This window comes from Capricornis sumatraensis, chromosome 19 (genome assembly GCF_032405125.1).
Source record: "Capricornis sumatraensis isolate serow.1 chromosome 19, serow.2, whole genome shotgun sequence".
Taxonomy (NCBI): domain Eukaryota; kingdom Metazoa; phylum Chordata; class Mammalia; order Artiodactyla; family Bovidae; genus Capricornis; species Capricornis sumatraensis.
Genome location: NC_091087.1, coordinates 62,852,811 through 62,877,847, shown reverse-complemented (window position 1 = coordinate 62,877,847; position 25,037 = coordinate 62,852,811). Strand labels below are relative to the sequence as shown.

The 25,037-nt window shown below is 36.9% G+C and overlaps 2 protein-coding genes across 4 annotated transcripts in view; one reads left to right on the top strand and one right to left on the bottom strand.

Annotated features, from left to right (window-relative positions):
• FRMD5 (FERM domain containing 5) overlaps nucleotides 1-25,037 on the top strand; it is a 322,722-nt gene that overhangs the window by 12,961 nt on the left and 284,724 nt on the right. The window lies entirely within an intron of this gene.
• On the bottom strand, nucleotides 22,833-23,117 carry LOC138095303 (small ribosomal subunit protein eS27-like). The gene has a single exon (XM_068991335.1). It carries the CDS (start codon nucleotides 23,115-23,117, stop codon nucleotides 22,863-22,865), a length of 255 nt encoding a protein of 84 aa, XP_068847436.1. The 3' UTR covers nucleotides 22,833-22,862.

Sequence of the window (25,037 nt, the reverse complement as noted above, 5' to 3'; positions counted from 1 at the left end):
CCACCACACTAAAATGTGAATGTTCACTCACACATCTTCCTCTTACTAGACTGAACTGATAGAAGGGCAGAGGTTATATCTTTGTACAGTTAGTATGTAAAGTCTCACCTTGGGGTCCAATAAATATTGATAATAGATGTGCATGAATGAACATGTTAGCTCTGATAAAGGGGATTATTAATAATGCAAATGTAAGGTTATCTCTGACTTGAACTAAATACATTTTTAAAAATGAACAGATTTTCTGGTCTTTAGAGATATGTTCTGGTGACTTTAAAAGGTGGTTGTTTAGTGATGATAGCTGCACAACGCTAAATATATACTAAAAGCCACTGAATTGTACACTTTAAAATGGTAATCTTATGATGTGAATTTCATCTCAATTCACATGTCAACTTCTTATAATTTACTATAGTTATACAAAATGTTACCATTGGGGGAAGTTGGGTGAAGGACACATGGGACATCTTTATACTGTCCTTACAATTTTTTCTATCATGATATAATAAAAAGTTTTGTAGTGATTAAATTAGTTTTCCTGAGCAAATATATTTATTGTTTAGTTAGGATTTATGGTTTAGAATGACTAGAAAGTTTCCTCGCTTGATTAGGATCCAGTTACTTTTCAAAATTATGTAGAGTTTTTAATAAGCAGATAGATACATTTTGTCATACGACACCTGAAAATAAAATGTTTTCAATTATATTTTAATAAGACAAATTAAGGGTTTAGAAATGATATCTCAGTAGTCTTTCTGCATCCTTTTTTCCATATGATCCTCTGTGCCTCTCATTTTTTTGTGACATGATTAATTACAATTAAAATGAATGTACTGACAAATTATGTGTATGATAACATGGTACCATTCTTATGTGTTAGAGAGTTACTTGATATAGTGTCCATATTATGGACCTTAATTGTAATATGTGTTAATTGATCCATTTAAAATTTTATTGAGTACTTACTGTGTTCTGGGCTCTGTGATGAGCACTTGATATGCATTCTTTCATTTACTCATCCATATTTAATAAAAAATATTATTGCTCCTAATTACAGATGAGTACAATAAGGCTTAGAGGTGTTAAATAACTCGCCCAGTGTTACATAGCTAGTCGTCGCCCAGGAGCTGGGATTTGAACTTGTGTCTCTGATCTCAGAGTTGTTCTTACTCACTGCTCTATGATGAAGCAAGTAGTATAGTCCAGTGGGAAAAACACTGATATGGGGGAGTCAGGAGCCCTGTGTTAAATGCCTGACTCTGACTGATTTACTCTGAGGCCTTGAACAGGTAACTTGAGCTTTAAGATGCAACTGAGCCTCTCATTTGCAAAATGAGACTCAAATAGAAAACCCCTCAAGTCTCTTTTTGCACAAACATTTGTCCATGGCTCAGTGGTGTTTTTCTTCATGTTCTCTCTGTGAAGGATATTCTTTATAAATGCAGATATTCCTTTTAAAGAAAGAGATGTCAAAAAAGAGCTTGGTGACTGCTGCAGTCTATGTTCTGGCCCTATGTTTTGCAGAACACAAAATATGGTTTTCTCTACTCATTCAACAGTTAGATTCTAGGGGATTGACTTATGCTCATCAAGTCATAAGAAGCTTTCTCGGTAATCCAGAATCTGTTTGTTAATTATATAGTAAAGTACTGAAAACTAGTTTCTGCCATTGAAGATACTTCTTTTTGGATCAGAGACTTTTGAAACCCAAATTAGAAGCTATTTTGGAGGGCAGAGAAAATCAGATGATTTTGAGGGACATTATTCTAGGTTGTGCCAAAGCCCTTGTAAGTTGTCTCTGCTCCATAGTAGGGTTGTAGTATTTACGTATCTACCAGAATCAGCTTTTCTATCTCCCTTGAATGGTGCCTACTGAATGCTCATAGTCTTCTCTTTAACCCTTTGCCCACTTCTGCCCACTTCATGTCGATTATTGTACATATGTTAATAATGTAATAAGTTAATAAGTGTTTTTTAAAGTCTTTTTGCAATATATCCTAGATGCTTTTCTGTTTGGATGTGTCTTAAGACTCTACCTGAAATGCCATTTTTCCCTCCTAAGTTAGTCGACTTGGCCAGAGAAATTGATACTATGTTTGTCTTTCAGAAGGAGGCCTTTTTAAAAAACTGATCTCAAATGTTAAGGGGGGGAATTCTGCCATAGTCCTCAAATACCACTCTGTCATATAGAGTGGTATGGAGAATTCCATGGACAGAGGAGCCAAGTAGGCTACAGTCTATGTAATCTCAATGATATCCATAGGAGGCATACTCCATATATGCGTGGAAATTAGCAGTAAATTCTGATGTGTTTTAGAGGTTTCCACTATTTTATTTGCTCTCAAGTTTCCAGATACTGTTTTCCACTTTGCCTACAATATAAAGTTGCCTTTTTAAAAAGTCAGATTATTGGGATACACTTTACATAGAGTAAAAATTCACTCTTTTATGGGTGTACAGTTCTTTGAATTTTAACAAATATATACAGTTGTATAACCAACATATATAGAATATTTCCACTCATGCCCTTCTATGGTCTCTTCCCTCCCGCTTCCCTGGCTCTCTGTCATGCACTAATTGGGTTTCTGTCCTTACAGTTCTGCCTCTTCCACAATGTTGTATAAATAGGATCATACAATATATAATCTTCTGAATCTGACATGGTAAAGAACCTGCTTGCAATGCAGGAGACCCAGGTTTGATCCCTGGTTCAGGAAGATCCCCTGGAAAAGGAAATGGCAACCCACTCCAGTACTCTTGCCTGGAAAATTCCATGGACAGAGGAGCTGAGTGGGCTACAAGTCTATGGGGTCACAAAGACTCAGATATGACTGAGTGACTTTCACTTTTTTTTCTTTCACTTAGTATAATGCTTTTTTGAGATCTCAATACAAATTATATATCATAAAGTTAGTCTGTTTAAGGGATACAATTAAACAATTTTTAGTATATTTACAGAGATCATCAGCATAGTCTAATTTTAGAGCATTGATATCACTTCCAGTTAGCTGTCATCCTTATTTCTGGTTTCCTCCTCCCAACTCTCTGCCCTTGGCAAACACCAATCTGCTGTCTGTCTATAGATTCTGGACATTTCAACTAGATGGTATCACTCTATATATGGTCTTTTATAACTGACTTCTTTCACTTGGCATAATGTTTTGGAGGCTCATCCAAGTAGTAACTTATATAGGTATTTCTTTTTTATCACCAAATGATTTTCCATTGTATGGACGTATCACATTTTCTTTTATCATTCATTGGTTGATGGAAATTTGTATTCTTTTTGGCTTTTATTAAAAAAAATGCTATGATCATTTATGTACACGTTTTTGTGTGTTTGTATGTTTTCATTCCTCTTGAATATGCTGTGAACATTTATATACAAGTTCTTGTGTGGAAATATGTTTTTATTTCTGTTGGATAGATACCTAGGAGTGGAATTACTGGGTTCTATGGTGACTTGATGTTTAATATTTGAGGAATTGCCAAGCATTTTTTCAGAGTGACTGCATAAGAGATCCGATTTCTCCAAATCCTTTCCACTCACTATTGTCTTTTTGATTATAGCCATTCTATGAGTGTGAAGTAGGATCTCATTGTGGTTTTAATTTGCACTTCCCCGATGACTAAAGATGCTGAATATCTTTTCATGTGCTTATTAGCCATTTGCGTGTCTTTCTGAGAAATGTCTATTCATCTCTTTTGCCCATTTTTTAAATGGGTTGTCTTTGTTATTGAGTTGTTAAGAGTTTGTTATGGATACGAGTCCTTTATCAGAGAGATGATTTGCAGATATTTTGTCCTCTTTTGTGGGTTGTCTTTTATTTTCTCAATGATATCCTTTGAAGCTTAAAAGGTTTTAATTTATTTAACTGAATTTATTTGGCTGCACTGGGTCTTAGTTGTGGCATGCGGAATATAGTTCCCTGACCAGGGATTAAACCTGGGCTCCCTGAATTGGGAGCGCAGAGTCTTAACCATTGGACCTCCAGGGAAGACCCAGAGGTTTTAATTTTGATGAAGTCCAACTTTAATCTTTTTTATTGCTTGTGCTTTGGGTATCATATTTAAGAAATCGCTGATGTAACTCCAGATCAGGGTTTACTCTTGTATTTTCTTCTAAGAGTTTTGTGGTGTTAACTGTTACATTTGGATCTGTGGTCTACTTTGAGTTAATTTTTATGTGTAATGTGAAGTAGGGGCCTAAATTTATACTTTTACATGTTGACATCCAATTGTCCAGTAGTTTTGGTTGGAGAAACTATTCTTTCCCCATCAGATTGTCTCGGTCCCTTTGGCTGAGGCTCAGTAAGACCATAAGTCTATGTGTTTATATTTGGATTCTTGTATTCCATTCATCTATCTTTATGCCAGTACCACACCGTCTCACTGTCTGGGTTGCTTTGGCTTTGTGGTAAGTTTTCAAATTGGGAAATGTGAATCCATCAACTTTGTTATTTTTAAAGATTATTTTGACTCTTCTTAGTCCATTGCATTTCTTTATGAATTTTAGGATTTGCTTGTCAATTTCTGCCAAAAAAAAAAAAAAAATCCAGGTGGAATTTTGTACTGAACCTGTCGATCAATTTGGGGAGTGTTGCCATCCCCTTAACAGGGTTAAGTCTTCTGATGTATAAACATGGGGTGTATTTCAATTTATTTTGATTTTTTAAAACAATGTTTTGGTGGTCTCTCAGTGTAAGCAAAGTGCTTTCGAGATATCTTCATGTTAGTGCATATGTTGGCATTTTGTCCATTTTATGGATTATATCGCAGTTTGTTTATCCGTTAACCAGCTGATGGCCGTTTGGGTTAATTCTGTTTTTTTTTGGCAATTATGAATAAAACTGTCAATGATATTCACATGTAGGTTTTTATTTAAACATGTGTTTTCATTTCATTTGAGTAAATACCTAAAAATGAAACTGCTGGTTGTGCATAAGTATATATGTACCTTTATAAGAAACTGCCAAACTGTTTTCCAAAGTAGCTATATGATTTTGCATTCCCACCTGCAATACGTGAGTTTCCTTGCTCCAAGTCCTCACCAGTGCTTGGTATTATTAGTTGTTGTGGTGGTGGTATTTCATTGAAATGTTAATTTTAATTTCTCTAATGATATATGCTATGGATCATAAGATTCATGAAATCCTAAACTTTTGGAGTCGGAATAGACATCAAAGAGTTCATTCTTGAGTTTTTATGTTGTGTTCCTCAGACATATTTCATGGGCTGTCTGAGGCTGGGCTAGGAGGTTGGGGAACTGAGGAGCATTCTGAGTGGGTGTGGATCCGAGCTCCCTGCCCAGAAGAGCTCTACTTTTCCCATTTTTATATTGAATGCCCATGTAATACGTTATTAGAAAAAAGATACCTCTGTGGGAAAAAAAAATGTTTGAAAGCTAAAGAATTCTTTTTCTAGAGGACAAAACTGAGACCCAGAGAGGTACACTGACTTAAGATCATATAGTCAGTCTGGAGTAGGCTCATAATCCAGTGATCTTTATTTTGCAAAGTATTATCTTGTCATGACTCTAAAATTCTAGTATTTATTGGCTTGAGGAAGAATTATGAAGCTTCATTAAGATTTGTTAAAATCATAAATATTTAAAAAACAGGTTTCTCTTATACTGAAAAATAGTACATCAAAACTAAGTCATCTTTCATGAGTTAGCTGCACTCAAAATGTTTTTTTCTTCTTCCTTTAGGAAACCAATTTCTAGTACAAAACCTTTTAAAATTATTGTGCTTAGTTTCTAAGTGGTGTTGAAAATGTGGCACAACTGTCAGAGGTTATAAATGACAGTACATTATGAAAATAGGTGAGGGAACAAGAAGGGATTTACCTTGGGGAAACAGACATTATATTTTGTTATCAGTTTTGACAAATACCGGCAATGGCTCATCAATGTTGAAAGGGTAAAATTGAATTCATTAGGTGCAATCATAATGGTTAGAATAAGTTATGTTTTAGAAGAAGGGTTCAGTTCTGAAATCCTTCCTTTATTGAGATTTTTCCAGAAATTACTAGAGTGTGAAAGCAATTCTATGCTGACAGTCTAAGATTGGCTTCAGTACTGATGAGTAAGCAGTGTATGATTAGATTGAGCAGAATTTTATTAGAATGCCTTCGGTGGATTTGAGTAGAAGTTTTATTTACTAAAGGTGTTGTTAAAGGTGCATCATATTTGGACTCAGAAAACTTGAAAGTCACATCTTAGTTCTGCTTCATATCACATTTGTGACCTTGAATGAGTTACTTCTGTGACTTTTTCATGTTTTTTTTTAAATTCAGTTATAAGGAATGACAGTGATATCCACCCAGCCTACTTTTCATAGTTGTATAAGGAGAGAAAAAAAATAAGAAAAAATATGAGAGTACTTTGTAAATTTTAAAGTATTATTCAGATATAGTGTTATTATCAAAACTTTTAGAATTGTGATACATGCAGGATTTTTAAATGGTTTTTCTTCCTGATATTTGGCCATAAGTTACTTGCATTTTTTTTTAAATTGAAGTGCAGAATTACAGTGTTGTTATATCAGGTGTACAGCAAAGTGATTGTTTCATATATATCATTCTTTTTCAGATTATTTTCCGTTATAGATTATTGTAAGATTCTGAGTACAGTAGGTCCTTGTTATTCATCTATAGTAGTGTGTATCTGTTAATCCAAAACTCCTGATTTATGCCCCTGCTAACCATAAATTTGTTTTCTACGCCTGTGAGTCCACTTCTGTTTTGTAAATAAGTTCATTTGTCATTTTTTAAACTTCCATATATAAGTGAGAGCATATGATATTTGTCTTCAACTTACTTCACTTAGTATAAATCTTTAGGGCCATCCTTGTTGCTGCAAATTGCATTATTTTGTTCTTTTTTATGGCCGAGTAATATTCCATTTTGTATATATGTGTGTGTGTATATACACACATTTTGTGTATGTGTGTGTATGTATATATGTGTGTATGTGTGTGCATGTGTATACACACATTTTGTGTATATGTGTGTGTGTATATACACGCACATACATACTATGTCTTCTTTATCCATTCTTCTGTTCATGGACAATTAGATTCCTTCCTTGTCTTGGCTTTTGCAAACAGTGCTTCTATGAACATATGGGTGCATGTATCTTTCAAATTAGTTTTCATCTTTTCCAGATAATGCCCAGAAGTGGGACTGGTGGATCATATGGTAGCTCTATTTTTTAGTTTCTTTGAGGAACCTCCATGTTTCCCATAGTTTCTGCACTAATTTGCTTATTTTGGAAATTAATCTCTTGTCGGTCAAATCATTCATAAATATTTTATCCCATTCCGTAGGTTGTCTTTTCCTTTTGTTTATAGTTTCCTTTGCCATGCAAAAACTTTTAGGTTTAGTTAGGTTCTATTTGTTTATTATAATACTTAGATTCTTTTTGCCTCTGTCTCATGCCTTTAGTTTCTATGGGAAGTTTTCCGCCTCCTTCAGTTCAGTTCAGCTCAGTCGTGTCCGACTCTTTGCGACCCCATGAATCGCAGCACGCCAGGCCTCCCTGTCCATCACCAACTCCCGGAGTTCACCCAGACTCATGTCCATCGAGTCAGTGATGCCATCCAGCCATCTCATCCTCTGTCGTCCCCTTCTTCTCCTGCCCCCAATCCCTCCCAGCATCAGAGACTTTTCCAGTGAGTCAATTCTTCGCATGAGGTGGCCAAAGTACTGGAGTTTCAGCTTCAGCATCATTCCCTCCAAAGAACACCCAGGGCTGATCTCCTTCAGAATGGACTGGTTGGATCTCCTTGCAGTCCAAGGGACTCTCAAGAGTCTTCTCCAACACCACAGTTCAAAAGCATCAATTCTCAGCACTCAGCTTTCTTCACAGGCCAACTCCGCCTCCTTAGTCCTCCTCTTTTTCTTTCAAATAGAATACCCTTCCTCATTGCTGTCTATTAGAAGAGATGACTGTGTTAGTTTCGTCTTAAGGAAAAGATGACCTGTTTTTTATTTTGTACAGATATTTTGCTTAACCAGCTTGGCTGAAGTATTAAAGCTATCAGCTGCATGTAGATTTTTAAAATTTGGTATTGAATTTCCCTCCCTCACGGTTGTAGAGTTTCTTGTACCGCTGCGTTCCTTCTGGGCTCTCTGCTCCCTTAAGGTGTGTTTGACACCTAGTATACCTTTACCTTGGTTAAGTCCATTTTTTGGTTCATAATAGTAGGTCAGATACCTTATCAAGATTTACTTTGTGGACATGAATGGTGGAGTCATACATTTCCACTCCCTCAGTACTGTCAAAGAGAGATTTCATTTTCTGATCTGGCTCCTCTGTCTTAGATGGAGTTAAGGGTCTTTGTCAGTCTTCAGAAACTGTAGACCCTGGAAACAGCTGTCTTCTCTGTTGGTGAAATGGAATTATCTTCCATTTCTGATATCTGAGCTGATGAAGTTGTCAATCATAGTGTTCTTTCTTTTCCTTCCTGGTTAAGAGAAAAATTTTACCTGAGAATTTTCAAAGTCATTTTGAGCGGCTACTCACTGTCTGTCTTATTAATTTCTTTTTTAAAAATTAAGTTATTTTAATTGGAGGATAATTACATTATTGTGATGTTTTTTTGCCATCCATCAACATGAATCGGCCATAGATTTATTAATTTCTTTTTATTCAAGTGAATTTTTTAAAAGTTGTATAATTTAAATATTATTAAAATACTGTTTCATTGTGATATTTATTTACACTTCTTTCTTAGGTTTGCCATCATCATTTGAAGTAATTTTAAAATAACACATCATTTTTTAAAATTAGAGGCTAATTTTTTTTAAGTGAATTTAATTTTAAAAGAAAAGGAATAGAAATACTAGTGTATTCATAATTTATTTTGAATGACTATTGGGTTATGTTACACTTTGTGTTTTAGAAAACACCATTTATATACTTAAAAGGATTTATAGGTGAGGAGTTTGAGATTAACACGCTACTATATATAAAATAGATAAACAACAAGGACTTATACATACTGTATATAAAATAAATAGCAAGGACCTACTTTATAGCACGGGGAACTATATTCAGTATTTTGTAATAACTGTAACAGAAAAGAACCTGAAAAAGAACAGATGTCTGTGAAACTGAATTAATTCGCTGTACACCTGAAATTAATGCAGCATTGTAAATCATCTGTACTTTAGTAACAAGAAAAATGATACGTAGGTATACTGTGTTAGAAGGCAGCAGGTAGTCTCTTCGGTGGTGATGTTCTGGGTCATCTTGTTCACAGCAGTCTTTCTTGGGGATTGGGAAGACAGAGCCTGCGATGGAGTAGATGAAGGTGCCTGTGCCAGTTGAATTCCTCATTGGGGATTCAAAGGTTGGCATATGCTTTCATCATTCATATTTAGGGGAAAATTATATCTTGGCCTGGAGAAATCTAATTTCTAAAAATACTACAGAGGCAGCATTCTCAGTATGCATTATTGTATGCTCCATAGTGTATTAAAAACAAAACCAGAAATGCTGGATCCCAAAATACAGCCTTTTAATTATATCCAAAAGCTCACAGTTTTGAATACTAAGTAGATCAGAGAAATTCATAACCAGTAAAATCGGGCAGTTTGAACAGCTTGATCAGTAGTTTGGTTGCCGATAGAATGACTTCTCTAAAATATCACTTAGGCTTAGTTATGGTGGGAATTATAACATGGCTTTAATGTTTTCCCCTAATCTATACATTAAATTGTATTCTAAAAGTGTCACCGTTTTGTGGTAACAGTGTATTTTGTATTTAGATGTTTTATGCAAAAAAAAAAAAAGTGTACACTAACAATTTAAGAAGAGCAGGTTCTTCTGCTTAGGACTATAGGGCATCTCTGTGAGCTCTTAAAAGAAATTCTGATTATAGGCATGTGTCTTGTAACCAAGCTGTGAGTACTGTAGATTTTAATAGTTGTGTGTGTGTGTGTGTGTGTGTTTTAAACATAGCAACATGAATGGGATATGTCAACTAATGTAAGTATATCTTGAGCCACAGAATAGATGACTTAAAAAAAAACTGATTGTAAATGGAAGCATTTTTAAATGAACTATTCACGAAAATCTATAGCAAATCCTGTAGCTAAATGAAAAATCATATATAAAATATAGCTCAACCTAGTTTTCATGGTCTAGGTGTTGTATAACCAGCTAGGTAAGATAACTCTTTTTGGAATAGCAGACAAAAGCCAGTAGCTTATCTAAGGGCATAAGCTCCATCAGAAGTTGCTGGCAGGGGTCAGACAGAGAGCTTGATTTGTTTGCCAGTGCTCCTGGGCCTTGAAATGCTTTGGGGGCCAAAAAAGAAAACGAGTAAGTGTAAGGTTCCCACCTCTACCAAAAGGGAAAAATCTTGGGAAAATGGAGATTTATTTCCATGTTTAAAGAGATAGCTGAGAACAATTAGGTAGTTTTAAAAAATGGTGGGAAAAGTAAGTTTTGGAAAATCTATATTTGAGGGGAAAACCTGTAAAAGTAATATTTAAAGATCAGAAGGAACAGTTTATGCACTGATCCTGTCTTCTCTGCAGGCATAAAGGGGCACGCAGCTGCTGTATGCGAGGCAGTAGGCGAAAGACTGGATATCCTACCACTGCAGGGGTTTCAGTAATGACAGGATTACTTTTCTGTAGCATTACTTCTGTATGGAAAGGAGTTTTAGTACTGTCTATAAACAAGGAAATAGTTATAGTTACCATATTTTTAATGAGTATATTCAGATAATCTAAATTTGGTATTATCAAAAATTATATATAAATAGCTACCATACTTGTGGCCAAGAAATTCCTCATTTTGTCTTTGTGTCATATTGACAGTCACATATTTTGATGCGTGGTGATGAAGCAAGGGTCTCCAGCAATCTCCTGCTGTCAAGTAAGTCCCTATAAAACTGACTGAGCAGGTCCTGGGGTGGCTTCATGTGACGCTTGCATTTCCTTGGAAGAGATGTGTACTTGAGTATTTTCAGGATAACTGTTCTCAGCAGCTCCCTGCCAGTTCCTTTCCTTCCTTTCAACTCTATTTTCTTAGAAATTTGATTTCTCTAAACTCCCATTCCACTTGGTGATCTTAGGTCTCAGAGATTAAAAAAAAAAAAAAAGTCTCTCCTCCTCAAAATATTTTTTGGGGATTCCAGTTCCAAAGGAGTCATTTAGTTAAAGGTAAAGTACTCTTGCCTGGAATCCCATGGACGGAGGGGCCTGGTGGGCTGCAGTCCATGCGGTCGCTAAGAGTCGGACACAACTGAGCGATTTCACTTTCTCTTTTTCACTTTCATGCACTGGAGAAGGAAATGGCAACCCACTCCAGTGTTCTTGCTTGGAGAATCCCAGGGATGGGGAACCTGGCGGGCTGCCGTCTATGGGGTCACATAGAGTCGGACACGACTGAAGTGGCTTAGCAGCAGCATCAGCAGCAATCTTCATGTAGGGTCTGGAGGAATGGAGGAGAATCTTGGAGATCATTTTTTATATTCCTGATGGAAGACAAAGGATGTTGCATGTCCTGAAGGATTACAGGCGCAGTGAGTATTAAGAGATGATTAAAGCCTTACAGGAAGCCTGGAGTAATTGGAGATGAAGGGAGTAGATTCAACTGTAACACAGAAATAAGTGTTTTATTAGGTGCATATGTTTTATACTTATCAATTTCTACTGAATAATTTTAAAGCTCCCTCATCCAGGGCTTGTGCGTTTTCCATGTGAATTCTCTGGCCAGTGATTGCACATGAGCACAGGAGAGATCAAACAGAGCAATTTGAAATAGTAAGTGATGGGGAGGAGTAGCCTAGGAGATCCTGACATGATATCGATCATTGAACAACAGGGAGAAAAGAAACCTTTGAAGTAAAGGAGGCCCGTAGCAGCAGGTGAGTGCATGATGGAACAGCACTTATTTAGTCGACTTGGCAGAAGAGAAGCTAGGGTATTAAGATCAACACCTAGGAGGGAATCAGATAAAGGGTGGGTAGAGGTGGATTTGGTGTAAAACCTGGACCATCAAAAATGAAGTGTCTTCGGGAAACTAGTCAATTCCAATTCTTTGTATTGTCCCAGCCTCCAAATATAAGTGTGTCTATAATTTTAACTCTTATTAACTCCCATATATTAATACATTTAAATCGATTCCTGGATTCTCATTGGGCAGGAAAAATATAATTTATGTTCATTATCAGGTAGTAGAGCTGTTCACAAAAAAAGGTTTTACACCAAAGAACTGTTCTTGTCATTACTACTATTGTTTCAGTAGTGTTTGCCACCAAAAATAAAACTTGCTGTAACACACAAAAATCAAACACAAGAATTCTGACATTTCTTTGAATTAGGCAGTGAGCAAGTTTGTATGCACGTGATTTTCCTACCAGTCCTTGTGAGAACTTAATTAAGTGCTTGATCTATGTGTGAAAGAACTTTAAACTCAGAAGGATCCTTATACACAATGTGGTCTGACTTCAGAGTTTTGGAGATTGAAAAATGATATTAATTGAATAAGAACATTAATTTCCTCTTGATTGAGGAATCAGTCAGCCTGAGACTTATAGTTAAACAGCTGTATAGACTACGTCATGGTCCGTTCTTTTCCGTGTAATCACTTGCTGCAAGAGGTATGCTTTCTCAGTGTAAACAATTTGGTTTATTCTAGCAGTTGTCCTAGTAGTTAAATAAATTACCCCCCTTTCAATGAAAGATTGTTTATCTATTTTTAATTGGCAATAGAGTTTCTAGTTACTTGATTAGGAGATTGAACTATTCATTGATATTAGCATCAGATTTCTTAGAACAGAGGTTACATAGCATCGGTGTTCTGCTTTGTTGAACATGGACTTTCAGTGATTTCACTATAAATTTGAAGTTAAATTTTATTAGTATAGAGCCTTATTAGATTGCTTAGAAAGCCTCAGAGAGAAGGGCCTTGAAATGAATATCATGTAGTCACCCATAAGATACCCAATAAATATCTCTGATATGCCAGACACTAGGCCAAGTACAGAGGATGAAGAAGGAAGAAAGTCAGGGTCACCAGGATCCAGGTGTCTGTGGGAGAGAGCCTTGTTGCTGTCCGCTCCTTTTTGGACCGTTGTTAGTAATGCAAGTACTCTCTGCTGCTGAGCACTTTTCTTAACCCAGTGCCCTAGGCAGCCCATACCAGTTGCTTGCAGTGCAGCCTGTTGGCCCTTTTGGCTATTTATTATTATATTGAAAAGCCCAATTGGTAAGGACTGTTTTATTAGAAAAATGTTACAAATTATGGAGTAAATTGGACTGAAAGAGGCCAAAAGATATTAAACCTTTGGTCTTTGTATCACTTGGGATGATTCATTGACTTTCAGAAATATCAATGAGTTTACTCAGAAGCAAACTGACAGAGTTTACTGAAAGCAAACTCAGAAGGCAATTTCTCACTTTGGATAAACTTTAATTTCTAAATTAGCAGTAATAGGAGTCACTAGAAGAAATTAGAAGTATTTATTTAATCTTAGCATAGGGAAAACTTTCCAAGCAGAAAGATAACGGAGGAAGTTAAAAGGGAAGAGATCAAAAGATGAATCACATGAAAATTAAAAATTTCATCATGTCAGAAGCATCAAAAGCTAAACGGTAAGCAAAAATTTAGAATTTTCCAGTTTACTGTGATCCACACAGTCAAAGGCTTTGGCATAGTCAATAAAACAGAAATAGATGTTTTTCTGGAACTCTTGCTTTTTCGATGATCCAGCGGATGTTGGCAATTTGATCTCTGGTTCCTCTGCCTTTTCAAAAACCAGCTTGAACATCTGGAAGTACACGGTTCACTTATTGCTGAAGCCTGGCTTGGAGAATTTTGAGCATTACTTTACTAGCATGTGAGATGAGTGCAATAGTGCAGTAGTTTGAGCATTTGGCATTTCCTTTCTTTGAGATTGGAATGAAAACTGACCTTTTCCAGTCCTGTGGCCACTGCTGAGTTTTCCAAATTTGCTGATATATTGGGTGATTGCAGCCATGAAATTAAAAGACGCTTACTCCTTGGAAGGAAAGTTATGACCAACCTAGACAGCATATTAAAAAGCAGAGACATTACTTTGTCAACAAAGGTCCGTCTAGTCAAGGCTATGGTTTTTCCAGTGGTCATGTATGGATGTGAGAGTTGGACTATAAAGAAAGCTGAGCGCCAAAGAATTGATGCTTTTGAAGTATGGTGTTGGAGAAGACTCTTGAGAATCCCTTGGACTGCAAGGAGATCCAACCAATCCATCCTAAAGGAGATCAGTCCTGGGTGTTCATTGGAAGGACTGATGTTGAAGCTGAAACTCCAATACTTTGGCCACCTGATGCAAAGAGCTGACTCATTTGAAAAGACCCTGATGCTGGGAAAGATTGAGGGCAGGAGGAGAAGGGGATGAAAAAGAATGAGATGGTTGGATGGCATCACCAACCCGATGGCCATAGGCTTGGGTGGACTCTGGGAGTTGGTGATGGACAGGGAGTCCTGGTGTACTGCAGTTAGTGGGGTCACAAAGAGTCTGACATGATTGAGCAACTGAACTGAACCATGTTTGCAAAAACCTGATAATTCAGAAGATAATTTAATGAAAATTTAAATGTATGTTATAATCTGAACTGTAGAAAATAAGTCAGAAAATATATAAAGATATATTAATTTTCTGTTAACTGTTGTTGTTACCAAAAACTTGGTGATTGAAAACAGTAAACCTTGATTCTATCAAGTTCTGGAGGCCAGAGATCCAAAATTAGTATCACTGGGCTGAAACCAAGATGCTGGCCAGTCTGTATCTCCCTTCACAGCCCCTAGGGGAGAATCTGCCCCTTGCCTCTGCCAGCATTTCTTAGCTTGTGGCTGCAATACTGCAGTCCAGTTATATTGCCTTCGTCTCTTCTTCCGTGTGAAACCTCCCTTTGCCTCTCTTACATAAGGACACTTGTGTTTTATGCATTCAGGGCCCACTTGGAAAATTCAGAATAATCTCCTGAATGTGACTTAATCACATCTATAAAGACCTTTTCCAAATAAAGTAACATTTTCTGGTTCCAGGGATTAGAACTGATATCTTTGGGGGCAATTATTCAGTCTATTACAGAAGCTTACACATCAAAATTTTAATGGCTTTTATCTCTGGGTGTTGTGATTATGGAGGATTTAATTTTTATTTCTTATACCCTTGTCTTCCAGGAAGGCTCAGGGAAATATTAACTCCATGAGCTTCTTTTAAATTGAACCAGATAGGATTTAAACTTTTTGAATTCTTTGATTATCAGGTCACTCTACTTGGAGGTTCAGAAGGGATTTAAAAATATTAAAAGTGTGACTCTTTTCCCCTTCAATTTTATGATGGTTTGATTTGGAAGTTGTACCCTATCAAGACAGTTAAACAGAACTCCATTATTATTTGGCCTCCCATGGATTGCTTTTTAAAGACTTTCTACCGCTAAACTATATTTAGTAATAATTGATTTTACCATTTTAATTAATGAAGGACATATGTACATGTCAACTAGAATTTCTAATTATTATGAATAACCAAATCAAAAGAAAGCTTGAGTCAATATAGAATTTCCATTGGGCTCTTTGAAATATTGAAAATACATCATAGATTATCACTAATATTCTCTTTGCTGGAGTGTCTTTAATTAACATCTTTATTCCTAAATGTTCTAAGAACTCTAGGTTAAGAACACCCTTAGAATTTATTTCTTAAAATGTTTTTAGTAGGTATTTTAATTATTCTTCTCTTAAGAAGTGTAGTATGAGTATTACCTACAAAATTAACTGTTGAATCAAAAATTAAACTTGTAAGTTTTTTCATCTTTGATAAAACCATCTCTGCTTTTATCAGTATCCTTTAACTTTTGGATATCATTTAGAATTTCTGTTTTTATATTATGAGGTACCCCAATTTACCTTTCATCTTCAACTCACTTTTAATTTTGCTTAAACTGTCTTCTAACTTTAGAAAGAAACAAGTGTTCCATTTCATTTTGATGGACAGGTAGCAATGTGGTGAAATTTTAGGACCAAAAGACAGGAAACTCAGCTGTGTTTATATAGGTGCAAATAGAATCTGACCTATTCATTTCTGCTCAGATTTGTTACTTCTTGAAGGTATCTTCATTCATTTCCAGGATCATGCTGGAGTTAGGTACTCCCGGTTGCTAGAAGGTTGAAATTTTTCCCATCCAGCTGAAGATTTCTATTACTAATATTGCTACTGTTGCCACTTTTATGAAACCCTGCTGTTTTTTCCTCCTCTGACTTCCCTAGGGCCTTTTTTTAAGAAGTAAAGAAAATGAGGGGGAACTTTAATATTAGGTTTGAGACTACATAAAAAATGGTTAGCTTGTGAGGTAGAGAGTGGATTTTGATTCTTTAGGTTATTTTTCTTTGTTAAATGTCAAGGTGGCCATTGACAAGTCACATATAACAAATATAAAATAAAATTTAACAAGTATTTCATTTGTGTTACATTTTACAGTAGAGTTGTAACAGAGCAGGAAGATTTCCTGCCTCAAACAGTAAGTGTGATATAACCAAGTTCAAGATTTCATTTGTGAGGTTTATTATAGGCTGCAGTATCTAGCTTCCCCTCATTTCATGCATATTGGATAATATCTCCATAATTTATCCAGAATAGTGCTATTTCACCAATACTAGCTATTTTAAGTGGATAGTATTATTCACCATTAAAATAGTATTATTTCACCAACTCCAGCTATTTTATTTTTTCTTTTTTTTTATTTTATTTATTTATTTTTTTAATTTTAAAATCTTTAATTCTTACATGTGTTCCCAAACATGAACCCCCCTCTCACCTCCCTCCCCATAACATCTCAGTAACTCCAGCTATTTTAAGTTGACTTTCCTTAATATGGGTATAAATAGTATGGGTATGAATGCCTGGGAATTTTAATATTACTTTAAGCGTTAAATTACATTTAATTATGATCAGTGCCTTAGACTGGAATTCATGTCTTAATACTTGGGAAACATGCTTGCAAAATGACCACAAAATAATAGGGTTAAGCAAATCTGTAATTTTGAAAACTTCAACAGGTCTTGCAAAAGAGACTAGGATTTTGACAGGACAAGGACGGTTACTTTTAGTATGACCAGAGGGGAGCAGAAGTGCAGAGGTCGACCTTTCATGCTCAAACTGTGTCAGCAGAGTTAGAATTAGAATTCTGTATTTCACCTAAGTATTAAGATTTTTTTCTGAGCTAGCATTTTTTTCTACACATTGAAACATGTATCTTAACTTTACCCCTCTAACTACTTAGAGGCTGAATGGATTGGAACAGCCCTTGGCCATGTGTTTATAAACTTGAGAGTCATGAAAATAGGTTTGGAGAATGATTTTTCTCCTGTAGAATGAATTACCACAAGATGAAAACTAGCTGCAGCGTGGAGTTGCTGTTGAGTTAGGAACCTAGTTAATTTAAGAGAGAAGGTACTGCTGAAGTAGCATTCTGCTTTTCATTGTATCCTGCCGTAATGATACTGCTGGCAAAGGAGAAACAGAAATGAACTTATATATATATATTTATTGCATTTTTTCGTGAACAATTTTTCTTATAATTTTCTTGTGAAATTGAGAGGGATGCTGTCTTTATTTTTACAAGTGTGCCACAGGGGATACTTGAAGAAAAATTGAATATATATATCTGAGCATATATCAGTCTTTAAAATGTTTTATGCTTGAAAAAATGTTTTATCCTGGAGACAATACCTTTTCTCCTTTGTATTGCCTTAAGATTCCTACCGTTTAAGCTTCCAGAAGGTAGAGTATAACTATTTTGATAAAAACATAGAAATTTATCAAAATAATTTTCTCCTCTCTCCTGTAGGAGAGAGCTCAAATATCCACCAACTAGTGAATGGATAAGCAACCTGTGGAATAAAATGGAATAGTACTTAGCAATAGAAAATAACTAACCATTGATTATGCAGCAGTGTGATGAATTTCAAATGCATTCTGCTAAGTGAAAGAAGCCAGATACAAAAGGGTTACATGCTACATAACTACATGATATGGCATTCTGGAAACAGCAAAAATATAGGGACAGAAATCACATCAGGGATTACGAGGGATTTGGGACAGAGAGAAGAAATTGTCTACAAACTGACATGGCAACTTTTTTAGATGATGGAAAACATTCTATATCTTGATTGTGCTGGTGACTGTATGACTATAACATTTGTCAAAACATATTACTTTAAAAAGGTGACTTTTACTTTTTGTAAAAAAAATTTTGACCGAAAAAGAGTTATAAGTGGGTCCTCAAAAAAAAAAAATTAACTTACTGCGCTTAATGTCTGCTACCTGTTAACCATTAGCCCATGGTGTCAAAGTTTTTAGTTGCAAGCAACAGAACTGACTTTGGCTGATTTGAACAGAGAGAAATATAGTGAAAAGACATTGGTTAGCTCAGACAATTTCTATAAGAAACCTGCAAAGCAGGTTTGGAAAATGGACAGCAGCAAGGCAGGGTAGGCAGCACCCAGAACCAAGAATAACACCATCGAGGCTGCCTGGAGAGGACCCTGCTGCCTCTGTCTGTGACGCCACAACTTGCCCCGCTGTCACCAGGGTACTGAAGCTAGGTACCAGAGCCACATTGCCGCCACTTCTGCCCCTGTACACTCGATATTGGTGCCACAACCTTCTTAGCTGCTGGAATCTGCCACAAAAATGTGTTCTCCTTGGTCCCTGCTGCTTCACTGTCATAGCTTCAGAGTCAAGGTCCAGGACAGAAGTGTCTGGTTGGCCAAGAGGAAGTCATCTGCTCTATTCTAGCTACAAGGAAGGCTAGGAAAGTGAGATCTCACATTTTCAGTTTCTACAGTATCCCACACCAAGACTCATAAAGTTAGAAGGCAGAAAAAAATCTTCTATGTCTATGCATCCGTCAAAATATGGGGTAAGTCTTAAACTTTACTTTCTGTAGCCCTTATTCTGCTAGTGAATAGGCTAACATTCTGTTAATTTTTATTGTATGCTCTTTTTGAGTATGCTGCAGTCCGGTTTCATATATGATCTCTGATTTATAAGCTAATTTTTGAAAGCCTCTATTATTTTTATCTTAGAGCAGTTTTAGGCTTATGGCAAAATTGAGTGGAAGGTAGAGGGATTTCCCATAAACATGTGTAGCTTTCTCCATTATTAAGGCTAATTTTTTTTTCTTTTAAAATTTTACTTATTGAGGCAATATTGGTTTATAACATTATATTAAGTTTCATGTGCACAACATTATATTTGAACATTATACAGTGTGCTCACCACCAGAAGTCTAGTTTTCGTCTGTCGCCATACCGTTGATCCCCCTTACCAATCTCTCTCTCTTCTCTGATGTCCCATCCCCCCTAGTAATCACTACTCTGTTCTTTGTATCTATGTGTTTGGTTTTTTTTGTTGTTCATTTATTTTTTACTTATTTTTTACACCCTGTGTACAAGTGAAATCATATATTTGTCTTTCTCCATCTGACTTCTCTCACTTAGCATACTACCCTCAAAATTCATTCATATCATCACAAATGGCAAGATTTTATCTTTTTTTATGGCTGAGTGGTATTCTGTTGCATATTTATATACACACGCGCCACATCTTATTTGTCCATTCATCTGTTGATGGACATTTAGTTGTCTCCGTATCTTGGTATTATAAACAGTGCTACCATGAGCATAGGAGTGCATGTATCTTTTTGAATATTTTTTCATATTCTTAAGATAAATACCCAGAAGTGGAATAACTGGGTCATACGGTAGTTCTCTCCTTAATTTTTGGAGGAATTTCTGTGTTATTTTTCATAGTGGCTGTACCAATTTGCATTCCTGCTAACAGCGCATGAAGGTTCCCTTTTCTCTACATCCTCACAAACACTTGTTATTTCTTGCTTTTCTGATAATATGGGCTGATTTTAAAGAATAGTTCTGAATCTGCAAAGAATGACCAATAATATACACTTTGAACATGGTAAGTAGTCAGTGTGTGCGTGTGCATGCACACTCAGTTGTGTCCGACTCTTTCCAACTCCATGGACTGTAGCCCACCAGGCTTCTCTGTCCATGAAATTTTCCAGGCAAGAATACTGGAGTGGGTTGCCATTTTTCTTCTCCAGGGGATCTTCCTGACCCAGGGGTCGAACCCACGTCTCTTGCATCTCCTACATTGGCAGGCAGCTTCTTTACTGCTAGCGCCACCTGGGAAGCCCAAGTAGTCAGTAAATATTGTTAAACAAATCCATAAAAGTTAGAAAGAATATGTTTTTCTTATAACCAAAAAATGTGCTTAAAAATACAAAAATAATCAGTACACAAAAGGAATGTACCACGATCAATTGGTGGAATCTCAAGATAGGTTATCATTTGGAAAAGCATTAGTAGACTATTGTATCCAAAGATGAATTGAGAGAAATCTTGGCCTTGTCTTCTAGGGATTTGCTAAGATAATCACCACAGGCACTAGTAAGTAAGGATATTCAGGAAAACTGAAGAGTACACGATGGGGGTGGGTAGATGCTGTTTCGGAGGAAGTGAGGCTGCGGAAATGAAGAGTGGACAGTGAGGAGCAGGAGGTAGAGAAGCCTCTTGTCTTGCTGTCCTAGGAGACGGTGCAGAGGCCAAGGAGCAGCATAAAATGGAGCACACAGATTCGAGAGACTTCTTGTTAGAAGAAAGGCGGAGGTAGAGAAGGTGGGGTTAAAACTGGATGATGATGTCTGTCAGCATTTAATTTGGCTCTTACGACTTGAAGTGGAGGCACTTGATTAGGCAGCCTTCAGGGCCTCTAATCAGCCGCACAGCCTCCTCATGCAGCAAGAGAGGTGGCCTGGTTGAAAATCCCAGCACAGCGGAGAGGAGAGGGAGGCAGAGCAGCTTTTTACCCTTACGAGAGACCCTGCAAAAGTTGTTACTCGCTAGACATTTGCTTTCTTCTCTTTCAGATCTGGTAAAGAAGGAACACTTGGGTATTTCATGCAGGTGTGGTTAGCATCTTGGAAGTCTTATTTTTCTAAATGATATATCAGTATTTGTTGTTAGTTTCATGATGGTGGTCGAGGTGGTGCTTTGGACCTTATGGCTGTTTCGTATATACAAATAGATCACATGCAGTTTCTGAGGCCTTACCTTCATTCTGACTTTCTAAATGTTCTTAAATGTCTCAGATATATATCAGCACACTTTGTGTACCAGCATTTGTCTTGTAAAAAGAAAAATATAAGAGACATTTAGTTTCTGTATAATTCACCCTTTGAAGGAGTACAGTTCACTGGTTTTTAGAATGTTCACACAATCGTTGTCTGTTTCCACTTTATATTTTTATTTTTGCCACCCCCAAAAGAAATCCTTGACCTGTTAGCTGTCACAACCCATTCCCTCCTATCACCAGATCCTGGCAACCACTAATCTCTTTTCCATTTCTATGAATTTGCCTGTTTTGGGAAATTTCATATAAATAGAATCATATATTAATCTTTTGGTTAATATAAGATTAACCTTTTGTGAAAGGCTTCTTTTACTAGCATAATGTTTCCAAAGTTCACCTACTTGTAGCATGTATCAATACTTCATTTTCTTTAAAAAAAAATTGTAAAACATACATAATACAAGGTTTAGCATCTTAACAATTTTGAATGGTCAGTTCCATGGCATTAGGTACATTCAGATTGTTGTACTTCATTCCTTTTTTAATTTTGCCAATAATAGTCCACTGTATGGACATACCACATTTTGTTCACCCAGTCATCATTTGGTGGACACTGGATCATTTCCACTTTTTGGCTGTTATGTTCTGCTGTGAACATTTGTGTACTAGAATTTACTTTCAATCTGAAATATTTCAATCATGATGAGGAAGAATGAACTTTGTACTCGTGTTTTCAGCACATCTGTTAGACTGATGGGATAATGTTAATGTGTTCCTGGGCAATCAGCTGCTTCTCTTGGCCTGTGAGCAGGTGGTATTATCCCCATTTTGGAGATGAGAAGACTTTGTGTAGCTCTAAGTATTGTTGTGAAAAGTAAATGAATATAACAGTTAAGACCATGAAAGTTAAAAGGTCTATTCACACGGCAAGTTCAGGGGATAGAAATTGGCTTTTATTTGTTTTGGCCGCACTGTGTGCCTTTGGGATTCCTGAACAGGGCTCAGACCCATGCCCCCTGCAGTGCAAAAGCGCAGCGTCCTAACCATTGGACAACCAGAGAATTCCTGGAAGTTGGGTTTTAGGAAAGAGGGGAAGAAAGGAGGGATGCTCGGGCAACTATAGATTGATATTTAAAGTTAATTTTGGGGCTTCACCCAGTTTCATTCCCCTTTCTGTTGTCGTTCCTTCTCTCATCACCAGAGCTTTAGGACAACAGTTCCATGTGCTCCTCTTCCTCACTTTCCCTCGAAACTCTGCCCCGATATGATGAATTTCAGCATATTTCAACCACCTAAGTGACCGACAAACCTATCTTGCTTAGATTGTTTGCTTTTTGGTGGCAGGTTGTGTGTGTGTGTGTGTGTGTGTGAACCTGAATGAAACTGTAAAAGATGGAAAATGCAGAGTAATCTAAAGGAGAGATTTTGAGGCAGGACAGGTTTTCTTCGTTCAGGGGTGGGAGTGGGTGTGGGTGTGTCTGTGTTTGTGCATGCGTGTGTGTGCACGTGTGCGTGCATGTGCGTGAACCTGAGTGAAACTGTAAATGATGGAAATGCAGAGTAGTCTAAAGGAGAGATTTTGAGGCAGGTCAGGTTTTCTTCATTCATACCACTCAACCTACTGCACCTCTTTATTTACTTATTTATTGTATCCAAAACGTGTTTATTGGGATGGTTTCCCGTTCATCTTGATACAGGGTACTTTTAGTGCTGCTTCCGTCTGAAAGAGCATCCTTCTGTAAGCCTTGCTTTTCCTCCTGTAGGCTGGCAGAGGACAGTAGAGCAGCCAACACACAAAACTACTGTTTGTGCATGGCTGAAGACGGTGGTGATTTTATAGCATCCTGGGCATTTTACATCCATGAAATAGGAATTGGGGCTCTGCACCAGGCACTTCTTCTTGTGTTTCCTCTTCTCCTCTTCTGGAGAGGGATGATGAAGATCCTTTGCGAGAGGCATGTTCTCGTGAGGAGGTCGTCACCGCCGGAAAAGCTGCACCTCTTTATTTAAAAAAGATACTTGAAGTAGGAAAGTAAAGGAGAGGAGTCTGAGGTTCTTACAGCTCTTTAAGGAAGTGTCTCTATCTAAAAATCCCAGGAAAGAATGGCAGATCATAAGGCCCATAAAAGTCTCTCAGCTGAACCTCGTTTCCAGAGAAAATAATGATTTTAGTGGAGAGTGTGTAGAAGGTGGGAACGGTATATTGGAGTAGGGAGCAGTTTTGGAGTTTGGGACATTTATTTTATTTTGAGGGGCCATTGAAATAGAAGCAGAACTAGTTGAGATGAGTCCCATCTTTGATGGAGAAAGAAGTTGATCACCACCAACCAATGGAAGTATGCCATCCCAAAGCCTTCCAGGAAATTACCAATGGTAGTAATTTATACAGTCACTTATTGTTTGCTTAGTTACTATGCATCACATCAATGATTATGCACTGTCAAAAGTATTGTTGCATTTTATTTTATTAGAAAACTGTACTTAACCTTCATAGTTAGGCATGTTGCTCAGTTATTCTCAATAGAAAGTATTACTGGTGGATTAGAATGTTGATATTCAGGTGAGACTTTGTGGCACTTTTTAAATCGTAGCATTTTTTTTAGCTATCATTTAATGAAGCAATGTGCTGGACCCTGAGTATTACAGTGAAAGCCGAGGTTTCAGCCTAAAAAGGTTTATAATCAGGTGAGTGAATATCAAATCACCCTAATAAACTGTGCTGAGTATTCAGAGGTATAAAAAGGACACTTGGGGAACACTTCGCTCAGGATGGAGTGATCAGGGTAGGCTTTCTAGAAGAAATAACAGTTGAAATGTCTCAAATAGTAAGTAGGAGCTGGTTGAGCACAGAAATTTAGGGAGCTGAAGGACATTATAGATAGACGGAATGCCATGGACACAGATGGAGGCATTTTTGCCTACATGTATTGCCAACTTGGGCTTCCCAGGTGGCACTAGTAAAGAACCCTCCTGCCAGTGCAGGAGACGTAAGAGACATGGGTCTGATATGTGGGTAGAGAAGATCCCTTGGAGGAGGGCATGGCAACCCACTCCTCTGTTTTTGCCTGGAGAATCCCATGGACAGAGACTACAGTCTATAGGGTTGCAAAGAGTTGGATATGACTAAAGCCACTTAGCATGCAAGCATTGCTAACTCAGGAAGGCCAACTCAGTAAGCATCCATGAGATAGGAAAGGACATAAAAAACAATACCTTTGATCCTGCTGACAGAGAGCACATGGTTCACTTACTGGAGAGGCATTTATTCTTTTGTTCCACCAGGGGATCATTTAGTGAATTACCTGCCTCTTCCATTGTACAATATGGTACACTAGTGGCTTGATAAAATTAACACACCTGCAACAAGTGAGCAATTTACTTTCTTCTTATAAAATCAGGCCTTGTAAATTGCTATGTATTCTTTTTAGCTGGTTATATAGGTTCTTTAAAAAAAAAAAATCCAGAGAGAATTTCACGGACAAAGAATCTTCAATAAAATGGTTAGATATTCCTAGTTGTCGTGAAAATGTGCTTAATTGGAGGTGATGGATTGAATGCTTAATAGTTTGAAAAGCTCTACTCAAACCTAAATGTCCAACAATAGGGGATTGAATAAATCATGGCATATAATCAGATACTGTTTAGCCCTAAGTATGAAGTTATGGATGAGCGTTATGACATAGATGCTCACCACGTTGCTAAATGTCCAAGAGTAGCCTACAAAGGGGTTGGTGAATAGCATCGTATCACTTTTCTAAAATGTGTATTAAACTGATACACAGGCCTCAGTAGCCGGCAAGAATAAAACAGGTCCTTTTTATGTTCTGTACTTGTTATGCTATGTGCTAAGTCGTGTCCAACTCTTTGCAACCCTATGGG

Excerpts from the sequence above, each read along its gene's own strand:
- LOC138095303 (XM_068991335.1), bottom strand. The coding sequence starts at position 23,117 with ATGCCTCTCGCAAAGGATCTTCATCATCCCTCTCCAGAAGAGGAGAAG.